General features: G+C 41.7%; 1 protein-coding gene across 2 annotated transcripts in view; it reads left to right on the top strand.

Moving 5' to 3' along the window:
* Nuf2 (NDC80 kinetochore complex component NUF2) overlaps window positions 1–12,327 on the top strand; it is a 29,910-nt gene extending 17,583 nt beyond the window's left edge. For both annotated transcript variants that reach the window (XM_005370339.2, XM_013354874.1), the window contains 5 exons: window positions 498–635; window positions 4,066–4,206; window positions 5,061–5,236; window positions 6,152–6,287; window positions 11,830–12,327. In XM_005370339.2, coding sequence (XP_005370396.1) covers window positions 498–635; window positions 4,066–4,206; window positions 5,061–5,236; window positions 6,152–6,287; window positions 11,830–11,973 — 735 coding nt within the window. In that variant the 3' untranslated portion in view covers window positions 11,974–12,327. The remainder of the gene's footprint in view (window positions 1–497; window positions 636–4,065; window positions 4,207–5,060; window positions 5,237–6,151; window positions 6,288–11,829) is intronic.
* Window positions 12,328–13,950: the final 1,623 nt, after the last annotated feature.

Raw genomic sequence — 13,950 nt, 5'->3', positions numbered from 1 at the left:
TCACACACACACACACACACACACACACACACACACACACACACACACACACCCTTTAGGTGCTATTACTTTGAGTACCAGAAAAACAAAAGTAACTTTTTCAAACTCCAGCCAGGTCATGCAGTTAATATGAAAACACATCAAATATATTATGATTAAATACACATAATATTATGCATATAATAAATATGTAATTAAAAATTATGATTTTACCATTGTGTGTCATGCTGCTTGTGGAAGGGATGTAGAGGATGAGAAGAGATTTTCAAGGATCCATGGATATTCTTAGGAACAGGAGGCTGATCTCAGAGATGCCCCTGAGGGTGTTTAGTGTCACACAGAAAAGTTGATCTGTAGTCAGAGCCATTAAGCAGGCCAGGGTGGTCAGAATTCAGTTTTACCCAGTTACAGCAGGCATGAGCAATGCTATTGGATTATTCAAACAGTAGTAACCAGTTTTGTTGTCTGGCCTGATTGGTAAAAATGTCTCTCAACAGAATGAACTAAAGTTGTCAATGGTTTCTTTGAAAGAAGCCCAAGAGAGCTTGAAGAGTAAAATTGCGGACTCCCCCAAGAAGGTAGAGATCTGTAAAGAGAAGATGAAAGGCACTGTCCAGAAGCTCCGGAACGCCCGGGTGAGTGCCCTGTGTCGAGTTACTTTCTGAATTACCTCGTGTCTGTACAGAGTGGAGCAGAGAGGAGAGGAAAGGCTATAGCTCCAAGGTAACTGCTGACTCAACTGCAGCAGCTATGGCTCTACGCTGTTGTGTTCCTATGAGAACGAATCACTCCATTTTAGAGAAGAAAGGTAGTAAACAATTTTGCAAACAATTAGTAACTAAAAATTACAGTGTGAACTATGAAATCATAGAGTGTGTTGGTGAGCACGGGGGCGTGAGAAATCTTTGTTTCTCCTGATCATTTCTGCTTCAAATATAAAACCGCTATAAAAAGTTAAGTCAGTTTTCAAAGTAGCATTAAAATAGCGGATACTTGATGTAAGGAAACGAGGGAGCTCAGTTTGTATCTGTGGGAGTCTGGTAGGAGAGGGCATGGGGATTTGTTTTAGCGTCTGATCACTCAGGGCTCCTGTGAGAGGAGGGGTGAAGTGAGAAGGGACAAAGCTAGAGGCGCCGGGCAGACTACTTGACTTCTGTTTTGAATCAAGATTTTAAAGTTATCATATCCAAGTAATTCCCAATATTGAAAATTGTTACTAATAATAGAGGAAAAAACTCTTCAGAACAGAAATGGAGCCCAGGAGTAGATTTGACAGTTTCTGGAGAACGGCTGCCGTATGTAAAGCTGATGGATCGTGGAGTTTATCTACATGGTGAGGGTGCTTACTCAAGCCCTGGGCCTGACCCCACCCTCCACTGAGAAGGGTTATCTGTTCTCTAGGAGAAAACAGCTGGCTATTTATGAAAATCAGTCTTTATGTGGATTAGAAATTTAAAATTTAACAGATTTAGAACATGTATATAATCTTTGACCAAATGAACACACACACCCTACCTCCGCAGTCTGACTTTTTAGCCGAGACTAACCTTAGAACTCCTGATTCTCCTGCCTCAGCCTCCTGACAGCTTAGATTATAGGCTAAATGTTTTTGGATTGACATGAAAACCTAAAGCCTACAGAGAGACAAGACCTACTGAAACAGTTTCTCTGCCTGTGAAGAGTTTTGTTTAGGTTTTATCAACTGGACACAAACCTGGACATATTTGGGAAGAAAGAATCTCAATTGAGGAATTGTTTCATTCAGATTAGCTTGTAGGACATTTTCTTCATGAGTGATGGATATGGGAGGGTCCAAATTCACTGTGGGCGGTGCCAGCCCCAGGTAGATAGTTCCTGGATTTTATAAGAAAGCAGGCTGAATAAGTCAGTAAACAGTGGTTCATGGCCTCTCCTTCAGTTCCTGCCTCTAGGTTCTTGCCTTGAGTTCCTGCCCTGACTTTCCTTCATGGCTGACTGTAAGATGTAGGCTAAAATTAACTCTTTCCTCCCTAGGTTGCCTTTAAAATTTATTTGTTTGTTTGTTTGTATTTTGTGTGTATGGGTGTTTTGCCTGCATGTATCTCTGTGGACTGTGGGCCTGGTGCCTTTGGAAGCCAAAACAGAGCATCAGACCTCCTGGGATTGACATTGCAGACAGTGAGTCACCATGTGGCAGTTGGGAATTGAATGCAGTTCCGCTGGAAAAACTAGCGCTCTTACCCACTAAGCTGTGTCACTAGACAACCCCAGGTTGCTTTTGATTGTAGTCTTTATCACAGCAACAGGAAGCAAACTAAGACTTGAAGGAATATTAGATCCATTATACACAAAGTGTTTAGAAAATCATAAAATAAATAGAAATGAAAGGTGAGCAATATAATTAGGTTCTTTTCTGAGGAGAAATTTAACTGGTTAAAAAGGTAAGGCAGAGAGTTGCTTAATGGGGATAAGGAAAGATGTCTGCAGTGGTATGTGGTTTGAGTAAATATATTCCTTTTGTATTTTAAATGAGATTATCTTTTTAAAGAATCATCAGATACTAATAATAGTTATATAAACAAATACTACCATGCCAAAACAGATGGTAGCAACGGGCACAATGAGATTCCACAGGAAAGTATCGTGACACTTCCTGCAAGCCACTAGACCATGGTCACAGGAGACTGCCAAGTCTTGACCACCTTCTTTCTCTCCTGTGCTTGCACTCACTGACGTCAGGAGCCTCCAAACAGCATAAAATCAGACTGTTCTAGACCCACCAAGAACAACAGGGCAAAAGAATAGATGCAGGTTTATTTTTAAAAGGCAAAATAGTAAGGAGATAGGAAAAAAAGAAGGCTACGCTATGTATTAGCTGGGTTTGGTGGCATACACCTTTAATCTGCATTCAAGAGAAACTGAATCTCTGAGTTCAAGGACGGCCTGGCCCCTACAAAGAGAGTTCTAGGGCAGCCAAGGGCTACACAGAGAAACCCTGCCTCAGGAAAAAAAAAAACAAAAAAAAACCAAACATGAGGCTGTATACTGTATATTAATTACTAAAATGCAAGAGGGCTTAGAGAAGCTCCTGGAGCTCTTCACACCAGGAGAAAGCATCACCCTGGAGCCTGCTGGCCTGCTGCACTAGCAGCAAGAATGAGCTCACGGTGTCACCTGTAAACATTTCTACGTTGACTCTGGAGCCGAACGTGGTGCTGACAGCTCAATAGAAAAAAAAATAGAAAGATATTAATAGATAATGTGACTTCCCTGAAGTATGAGAAGTAGTTCAAGAATTATCAGAGCACACCTTTGGATTGTTTTGGTGGTGTTTACAGACAACCACAGGGCTTTGTAGGCACGGGCAAGCACTTGCGGGCTAAGCTGTACCCAACCAGAGTGAGCTCTTTCCCACACACACAAAGAATCTTTGGAAAATTAATAGTGAGTGGTCAAGTATTAAAGTAGTGCCAGTTTTCTTTGTTATGGGTATTCGGAGTTTTTTTTTTTTTTTTTTTTTTTGGTTTTTCGAGAAAGGGTTTCTCTGTGGCTTTGGAGCCTTTCCTGGAACTAGCTCTGTAGACCAGGCTGGTCTCGAACTCACAGAGATCCTCCTGCCTCTGCCTCCCAAGTGCTGGGATTAAAGGCGTGCGCCACCATCGCCCGGCGGGTATTTGGAGTTTTAAAAGCATCTTTAGGGATGTGGAGAGATAGCTCAGTGGTTAAGAGCCCTGACTACTCGATTCCTGACAATTGTATGGTAGCTCACAACTGTCTGTAACTGCAGTCCCAAAGGATCCAATGCCTTTGTTTGGTCTCCTAGGCACCAGGCATGCCCACGGTGCACAGACAAGCATTCAGGCAAAACAGTCATAAGCATAAAATAAATAAATAATTAGAATGTTTTAAAAAGAGGCGTTATTGTTTGACACCTTCGTAGCCTAGCTACTGAGCTGGGAACTTGATTGTTGTGCGTTCTTGAGCTTTCAGAGCTGAATGTAGAAATCATTGAAGAGCAAACAAATTGAACTTGCAGTTTCATGAAAGAGAATATCAATCTTGTCTTTTTTTTTCCCCCTCCCAAAGCAAGAAGTGATGGAGAAGACTGAAGTCTATAGAGATTCTGTGGAATGCTTGCCTTCCTGTCAGCTGGAGGTGCAGTTATATCAAAAGAAAATACAGGACCTTGCAGATAATAGGGAAAAGCTAAGCAGTACCTTAAAGGAGGTTTGTATTGGGTGGCGTTTCTGTTGTTATTATGTGATGGGCAAACAGCTTTGGATGCACTTTCACCTTTTGTTACTGTCTTCCTAAAGACAAATTAGCTTGTTCTGTAGTATGGTCGTGCTGAGGAGTAAGCTGTCTTCCCCTAAACATCAGGATGTCAGGACTCATCTTAACCTTCAGACGAGATGAATAATAAATTAGTATAGCACGGGTTGGTATGTGTTTGGAATAGAGTAATGAATGTTTTAGCTTGTCCTAACAGATGTAATCACTTATCGTCAGTGGCATAGAGTCCACCTTAGTTCCCATCACTACACTTGTGTCAGTTGAGCTGTCCAGCTTACAGCAGCATCTCCATCCTGGATACTGAGAGGCATCTCTGCCATTCCAATTTCTCCGATGCTTGAGGTCATTTTCACATCTTAGTCCAGGCCACTCCCTGGACCACTAACATTGCAGTAAAAGTTGGTTGTTTTTGACAGAAATGCGGGAGCTAGGATGTTTACTTTACCTAGCACATTGTCTGATCCACCATCTGGGGCCACAGGACAGATCTGCTTTTGGTTCTGAGGTCTGCCTCTGCCCTTCTTTCTTCTACCATCTTGGTTCCTGTGCCAGTACTCTGGCTGTTGTGTGCCTGTCCCTCATCAGTTCTGGCAGACCAGCAGAGGCAACTCTTCTCTACTCCCTGGGCTCCTTCCTCTGTACAGTTGTGGTTTTCTGCTGAGCTTTCAAAGCCTGAAGACTTACTCCAGTTCAAAACAGTGTTATTCTAGCTCACCCTCAGAAACCCTTTTGTTTTCTTTGTAAGTCCTGTTTGCTTGTGTTAACTTTAAATATGTTTCATAAAACAGAACCTAAACTTGGAGGACCAGATTGAAAGTGATTCATCAGAACTAAAGAAGCTGAAGACTGAAGAAAATTCCCTCAAAAGGCTGCTGATTGTAAAGAAGGAGAAGCTGGCCACCACGCGCTTCCGAATCAACAAGAAGCAGGAGGACATGAAGCAGTACAAGCAGACGGTGATCGAGTACGGGCCTGATGCAGGGCTGGGGCTTAGGACGCACAAGGAAAGCCGAGAGGCTTTCAAAGTAAAGAATTCTGCTTCCAGTGACTACGATGTTATAATTCTGTCCGGGTTCTTTCGCTTGTTTGTTTGGTTGGTGTTTTTCAGCTTGTTTGTGGCTTTTTGAGGCACACAGTTCCAATTCCTTTATGTTAATCTTTGAAGGAGTTGTGGTACTAGTGTTCATTTTAGTGCGTTTGAGACATAGTAACCTAGAGTTACTTTAGGAAAGGAAATCTTAATATTATTCAGGTAAAAATTAATACTTTGTTAATTTCTTCTGCTTGTATGTTGAGGTATTTCACCACTAGAGTCTTGTCGTGAGTCCCAGGAGTGCATTTAGCGTACATGCCACAGGGATGTTTGCAGTGTCGTTCCGCTGGTCCTTAAGCGGCACTGGGACTGAGTATTTCATGCAGATGAAAGGAAAAGACAGAACCTGGGGATTGTGTATTCGCTGCCAAATGCGCAGAAAGTTCTGCTAACCCACGTTTGCGCTAACAGTGCATGGATGTGTGCACTGAGGCACTGCAGCCAAACCTTCATCTTACAGAGTAGGTTGTGAGGGCTGCGGTGGAGCACTTGCTGGGAAGGTGCCAGGCTCTGACTTTAATCTCTAGCTCTACAAAATAAGGAAACAGAAAGAACAGCTCTTGAATGAAGGAGTTCCGTACACCATTGTGTAACTATAGTGCAACACACTGTGTAGGGGGTTTGTGGGTTTTGTCTGCTTGCTTTTATATCTGGAAGGGTTTTAGGCTTGTTGAGCAAGTACTGACACACGATGCTCTGGGTTCATTATTAGCATCTTCGTGTTTTTTTTTTTTTTTTTTTTAAATGCTCGAGAGAAGTTATATTGGTGTTTCTGTTCCCCTTTAGGGACTGCAATAAAGTTCAAGATAAAAGAGGTGCTGTCTGTGAGCAAGTAACCACCATTACTCTGGAAATCCAGAAGATTAAATCTGGGGTTCAGCAGCTGAAAGATAGTACGAAAAGGGAGAAACTGAAGTCTCAGGTGCGTGTTCCTAGGACAGAGAGTCCGGGGGTTAAAACGTAAAGGATGTCACTCATGACAGAGTTTGAGTTCTCTGGAGTGGAACTTGACCCCGCGGGTCTTTTGCTTTCCTCTGTTTATAGCGGCACTCTGGATACCAGTTCTGCAGACGCGCATCTCCTGTGCCCTTTCTCTTACCTGCCTTTCAGCACATCACAGAATATAAACACAGTTCTCAAGTCCTAAGTAGATGGACTTTCCCCATGACTTTTAAATTGTCTAGAAACATTTTACCAAAAGCTACCCCAAGTAGCGCAGCTCTTCATTCATAATCTTAGGCCTCCTTCTTTATTCTCCTCCATCTTCCCACTTCTGAAGCACCTGGTTTGTGATAGCTGAACTCTCGCTGCCGCTGTCACCCACTGTCCGTACAGTCTGCAAAGATTCTAATGCAAAAGAGACTTGAGGAGAAACTTCACCTGACATTCTTAAGGAAACCGAGACTGCTGTCACATGCTTAAGGTGTAGATAATCAGCTGGTTATTAGCAGCTTAAAAGTAATACCTGGCTCCAATTTGAACTTTGTTAGTCACAAAAGATGCCCAACCTACCTTATATTCCTGTTGGCTCTGTGCATGTGTGTCTCCCCAGTAATATTAGATGTTCCCTGGCAATATCAGTTGTTCTTTAAACCTTAGCATAGCATGTGAAACCATTCCTAGAATAGCCTTGGGTATAGTCTGCTTTCCATAAATATTTATACAGTTGAAAGGGCACTGAGTACTGTGTCTTAAAACTATCTGTGTTAGATAGAATTCAGTGAGGGATTTTGAAATGACCAAGCCCCCTCCCAAATACATTGAATTAGAATCTCAACAACAGGTCCCATCTCTTAATTGAATTGTCTGTTTATCTCTAGCATAGGATGGCTCTTGAGAGCCACTGACGGGCTCTGTGTGATTGTGGTTGTTTTCTGTGGATGGAGCTCATAACCACACAAGCTGTTTTAGTACAGCTGTAGTTGTTAAAATGTTATTTCCCATTCTGAATTTCCCAGTCTGTACTCTGGCACACTCAGACCTTCCTTCTGGAATAATCTATACTGTGTTCTGTTGACTAGCTCATAAGATGGGAGCCCTGTTTCCTTCCGTCCTCTCTCCTTTGGGTGTAGCCACTGTCCAGCCACTCCTCACGTGCTCACTTTCAGACTGATCGTATCCTGTTTACTGTTAGTATTTCTTCCCTGTCGTTATTCAAAGTGTAGAACCTCCTTCTTACCGCAGTCTTCCCAAGCAGTGCTGTGGCCCCAGAAACTTCTGTTTACAAAGCCTTGGGGGATGGATTGTCAGCAGCCATGTCTTGCCTTCTGACTTCAGACTATGGTCAGAGACTCCTTCTTCAGGTGCAGCTCTGCCGGGTTGGTCCTTTCACCATAGCATGCAGCGATGAAATGGTTGCTCTCAATTCAAGAGCTTATTGTTAGATTTTGTAGGCTTACTTGTCTTTCTCTCAACCTAGATTCTCGGTTTAAATCTCGTCCATACCAATTGTGTCTCACTGTGTGGTGTTGGAGGCAGATTCGAGCAGCATGCCTCTTTTCCAGGATGGAAGAGACTCTGGCTGCATTGTACCGCTCCTCCAGAGCATGCAGCCTTATCAGAGCCCCAGACACGGCCATGCAGCTTGCTATGTTGTCCTTCCTTTACCCAGTCCGCTGACGTCCATTTGTTCCTCAGCAGCACAAGAATGACTGTGAATACATGGGTGAACTCAAGTTCATTTGCTCAAAGAATTCTCTAGTTCTTTTATCCACCCTTCATGAAGAAGAAGCGTGCACAGATTGTCAAAGTGGTCTTCAATCGGGGCTGCTGGACCCCAGTTGTCACTGCCCCTGCTTTAAATGTCCCCTCACATCAGTAATTCACCTGCTTCTAGCGTTTTGTCCCTCTTCCATTTGAGCAGCTCAAACATCTTTTCCTGTTCCAGCCAGTCACAGCAAAAATGATGTAGAGTTCAGAATCTTTCCCATCTGTCCTCTTCTTCCCCCACTTAATCTCTTCTGTTCAGTGTCTTCATAAATTTCTTTTAGAATATCTGATATATTTCTAAGATGCTATAATTTCTTATATTTCTCATCATCATTTTATATCACAAGGGATTAACTCATGTTGAAATTCTGTGGAGATAACCCTGGCCTTCAGACTCACAAAGTTAATTTCATGATTTCTTTTCCTCAGTGATACTATTCATTTTATTCACACATTCATAACATAATTTTATGTCTTGCAAATTGTCACAAAATGCTAACTTCCTTCCTTGACTCTAATTTTGCTATTTTAAATCTGTACTGAATACTAAGTAGTGCCAATTTTATCTTTGTAAAGTAACTTTTTAATAGTGTACTTTCTTGTTAAATCAAGGCCTCCCTATTTTCCTATAGTTTATGGATTCATTTATAATGAATTGACTGCTTAAAATTTCTAGTCAATGTTTTAACAAATAGCGTATGTACCTACTAGGTGTTGGGTCCCACTTGGCTCAGGAGTCAAGTTGAGGACAGCGAAGTTCTGATCCCTGCCTCTAAGACTTTAGGTAAGCAGATCATTCCCATCATTTAAGGTCCAATAGAAATGATGCCTGACTTCATGTTATACTACAGTGTCAGGAATAAAACCAGTGTGGAACTGTCAAAGACATATAGCAAAGACATACAAAGCCATGTAGCAAGAGCCAGCTGGCTTTTGTTTTTGTTCTTTACGAAGGTGCCACAGATTGTTATTAAAGAAAAGTCAGCTACAGTTACAGATGGTGCATGGGAAATGGGATATTCGCATGTAGAAGAGGGAAACTAGATCCTTCCTCTCACCCTGCGCCAAAAACAAACTCTAAAGACCATAATAAAAGATGGGAGATCCTGAAAGTGCCGAAGGAAGGACTCGGAAAAGTCCCTCATGATACAGGCTTAGGCCTTTTTGCTCAGGATTCTTCAAGACTGACTGTCCACAAATCTCACCTTGTGAAGTCAGAAGTCTTCCGCAGAGCAGAGGGAATTGTCCACCAAATGAAACACAGCCTATGGAAAGAGATAAACCTCTGTTACCTGTATACCGTACAGAAGACCTAGAGCGTATGAGGAATTGAAAATACTAAACAAGAAAACAAACACCCATAGGCCAAAAAACCGAAATACAAATAGCTAGTAAATATTTTCAAAAATGGTCAACATCATTCACCATTTTTTTTATAAATTATTTTATTTATTATGTATACAACATTCCTTCTATGTATGCTTGCATGCCAGAAGAGGGCACCAGATCTCATTATAGATAGCTGTAAGCCACCATGTGGTTGCTGGGAATTGAACTCAGGACCTCTGGAAGAGCAGTCAGTGCTCTTAACCTCTGAGCCATCTCTCCAGCCCTTGAGATTCCATCTTATCCCAGTCAAAATGACCATTTTTAAGAAAATAATTGACACCAAATACTTGGAAGAGTGCAGGAGAAAGAACCTCTTTTTAAAATTACTTATTTATTTTATTATTATATGTGTGTGCACATGTCACAGCTTATGCTTGCAGATAGATCAGAGGACAGCTTGGTGGAGTTGGGTCCCTCATGCACTGTAGTGTGTTTTGGAGATCAAGATCAGGTCACCAGGCTTTCATGAAAAGCACTTTGCTGTTTTACTGGTCAGAAGGTTCTCTAGTCGCTGTTCTTGGGCCTGTAACATGGTGTAATTACTATGAAACCAGGGTGAAGGTGTCTCGGCTAAAAATAGAACTACTCTCTGTCCCAGGTGGACACTCTTGTTCAAACAGCCTATTACTGTGGTTGATACTTGCTTGTCCAATGTTTATGGCTGCTCTGTTTAAGTCAACCTACAAAATAATGGATATTGAAAATGTGGTACAGGTACACTATGGATTCTTATTCATCCATAAATAAAATGAAATTTGTAAGAAGATATATGTTAGTGGAAAATGCTATATTAAGTGAGATGACCCAGTCCCCGAGAAATAAAAACCACATGTTCTAAGTTTTATATATGTATGTTCATATGGAGTAGTTGAGTGTAGATACCAAGAACCAGAAAAGGGTCCATGAGAAGGCAAAAGGCTTTAAGGGAGAAGGTTGTTAGGTAGGGTAATAGAACACATGAGATATGAGAGTGGAGGGGAGACACCAACAGTGCTGGCTTTCAGGAGGGCTGAGGAGAGTTGTCTAGGAGATGGGGAGGAGACAGAAGCAAGGTCAACAAAAATCTGTTTGTGTGAGTTCATTAAAAATACTAAGTTTTATCTTCCATGTAACTTCCTCTGAGCCATCTATGTGTCTGGTTTCTGGCTTCTCACTCGCTGTGGACTTTTAATAGGTAGCCTAGTCCTGTGCTTCCCACATGGCATATGTGCATTGTGTGTTCATTGCTGTAGGTCAGATGTGTGGCCATGCACTTGCATGAGCCTTGTTTCCAGTGCTCAGTACTTAGTGTAGTCTGTGTGTTGTGGGGTGGAGAGTGATTTCGTCCACATTATCTTGTTCACAGGGTACTTGGAGAAAACAATCCAATAATATATTCTTGATCGATGGACAAAAATTCTTGTGGGATCAATGGTCATGCTGGGTATAAAAGTCTATGAATATTTTATAATTTTTAAATTCCTCAAATTTCAAAAATGAGATAATCAGGCCAACACTGTCACATAAAGCATTGCTAGAGTCAGGCTCTGCCCTGTAGCTACTGGGTAGGTAGGCACTGTGACCTTGAGCTTTTGATAAATGTCTAATGCACTTGAAGGGCTAATGGAATTTTGAATTTAGTCTAAGTTCTTGTACATTTGAATAATGGCTATATGGCTATTGCTTCTATGTTGAACAGCACTGGGCTAGCCTTAGATTTTTCTTTGCATTCTCAGCCCTATGCTTTGACTTCACTATAAGACTTTTTTATATGTGAGCTATTGTGAACTGGTATAAATTTCCACTTGTGTATAGACTTTCACTGGCTATTCTAAACTACATAGCATTTGAGAAGGCTATAACCCACCCACATTAGTACCTACCTGTGCTTTTCCTTCAGGTGGGTGTGCTGCTGGATTTGGGCTTCTTGTTCTATTTATGGTGGCTCTATCCGTGTGACTAGCTCTTCCTTAGGAGTGTGTTTATTGTCAGGAAGAAAGCATTGCTTTGGTGTGTTGAAGTGCTTGCTTGTGGATTTGCAGATTGTGTTTATTTATTTTAGCCACACTTGATTTTGATGGTTTCTCGAAGATGATAGCATTCTTCATGGTGTACTCAGTGTTCTTGTCCACGGGAAGGAACACCTAGCCCGGTGGAACCAGGGATATGAGCTGATCTGTAGCCATCAATGTGCTGATTGTTTAGCGTTTACTCAAGTTAGTCGCTAATTCACCTGGTCTTTCTTAGAAGATTTAAGAAATAAAGCTTTTGGAAACTTTTCTTGATGGTTCATAGTCTATCATAGTTGTAATCTTAGAATTAATATGAATGACCATTGAATGTTTTTGCAATTCAACGTTTGGCCTGGCTATCACATTTGTCCTCAGGAAATCTTTGTAAACTTGAAAAGTGCTCTGGAGAAGTACCACGAGGGCATTGAGGCGACCACAAAGGAGTATTGCTCGAGAATAGAAGAGAAGACGGCCGAGCTGAAGAAGAGGATGTTCCGAGTGCCGCCCTCGTCAGCATAGGCAGTCCTCCCATAAACGGCTGCTGCCTTTTCCTCTCTGTTTATGTTGTTATTGTGAAGTTATTACGTAGTTATTACATAGAAGTACCGACTGTGTCAGCTAACTACCATGGGTACCGCTGCTTCCCGTTTGTCACTGGTGTTTTTTAGTGTGATGCTGTGCTTCTTGTGTCTTTTTCTTGTGCTGGGGAGAACTTGGGACCTTGCCAGCTACAGGAAACTGCTTCTCCAGGCTCCAACATACCATGTATTATAGGCTTTTATTACAATTAAAGTAACTTGTACAGCTTTTGTGCCCCCCTTTTAATCTGTCTCTTTTTGTACTAGCTGGAATAAAGAGGAATAGATACTGAAGTCTGCAGTGCCTGTTGTTACTTTGTTGACATTGAATTGCCACGTCATGGAGCCTGATTGTGCCCTCCACGTCTAGAGTTCATGCTCCTTTGATTCTCACTCATCCAGCTCTAGCTAGATATTCTCTTTCTACTATGTAGGTAAAGGATTGTGGAGATGTCTGAAGATTTATACAACTGAGCAAAAATTTGAACTGTGCTCTCTGGCACCAAAATTGGAATAGTTCTTTATATAGCACACTTTCTAATATGAAAGAGTAAGTTTGGTTATAGGGCTTCATTTCTTTATATGGTAGAAATAAGACAGTTGTGGATAGAAAATTCAAACTGGACCAAAATAATTTGTTGTCTTCCTTCTTTATCAATTTATTATCCTGAGGACCTTGTTCAGTGACACAAGGATGCTTAGCCATAGTGTGACCGCATGCAGTATGATGTCTTGGCTCCTCCAGCTGTCCTGGCACAGTGCCATAGAGAACTCTTAGGAACCAAGGAACACCGTGAAGTTCTGAAAGAAAAACAGTGACCCTTGCTAGCAGGCACTCACAAGTGCAAACTGCTAGCTCAGAGTAGTTCATACTTGCAGCGTTCAGCTGCTGCCTTCGTTCCAGTGCTTTGTCCTTACCAAGCTGGGTAAGATGCTTGCTGTTTTAAAACCACATATCATCTCGGCATGGTGGCACACACCTAGCATCCCGTCACTTAGGGAGCCAAGATAGGAAAATCACAAATATGGGCCCGAACTAGGCTGTGCAGCAAGATACTGCCTTAGAAAATATGTACTAAAAATAATAGGACATAAAACAAAGGTAGAAATACTTAATCTAATACAGTTTTGAGAAATTCTATAGTATCCATTAGGCAAGATGTCTAATAATTGATATTCAAAAGCAAAATGAAGGGATTCTTTTGGTTGATGTGATTTTTCTTAAACATTTCCAAGATGACTACTAAGGCTTTGGGATCAAACTATGTCATAAGCAGAACTGTTAAGCTGTCCTCGGGCACTGCTGGACCCCCTCCAGTTCACTGAGTCCAATACACTTCCATGGGCTGCATACTTCTTCCCACGGTTTATTACAGCTTGACTTGGTTCTGTTGGAAAGCATTCATCTTCCAGCCTTAGTCCACACTCAGGCATAATACTTTTTAAGAATTAGATAATTTATTTTTATTATTTTTAATGACGTCAATATGTGCATTTGAGGTCAGAGGTTTCTGATACTCGAGAACTGGAACTGCCAGTGTGGTGCTGGGAACTAAACTCCGTAAAAGCAGTAAGGACTCTGGTCCATTCCCCTGTATGTGGAGGGCGGTCATGCATGTACCACAGTGCACATGTGAAGGACAGCTTGCTGGAGTTGATCTTTCCTTCCACCGTGTGAGACCAAGGAAGCGAGCTCTGGTCATCAGGCTTGGTGGCCAGCCCCTCTGCTAAGCTGTCTCACTGGCCCACTTTGGGGTTTGTGGCTTTCAATTTTTTCTATTTTCTCTAAAATTTGTGTTGTTTTATGTAGTGTCTTAGACACATTTTTTTTACAAGCCTTTTCTGGAGGCTTGTGGCTTCTGTTCAGCATTTAAAATTTAGCTTATATCATTTATGTTCTTGCTCATTACAGGAGTGT

Source organism: Microtus ochrogaster, unplaced genomic scaffold (genome assembly GCF_000317375.1).
Source record: "Microtus ochrogaster isolate Prairie Vole_2 unplaced genomic scaffold, MicOch1.0 UNK75, whole genome shotgun sequence".
NCBI classification, from domain to species: Eukaryota; Metazoa; Chordata; class Mammalia; order Rodentia; family Cricetidae; genus Microtus; species Microtus ochrogaster.
Note: the sequence above shows the minus strand (reverse complement) of the source record. Positions and strands in the feature narration are given on the sequence as shown.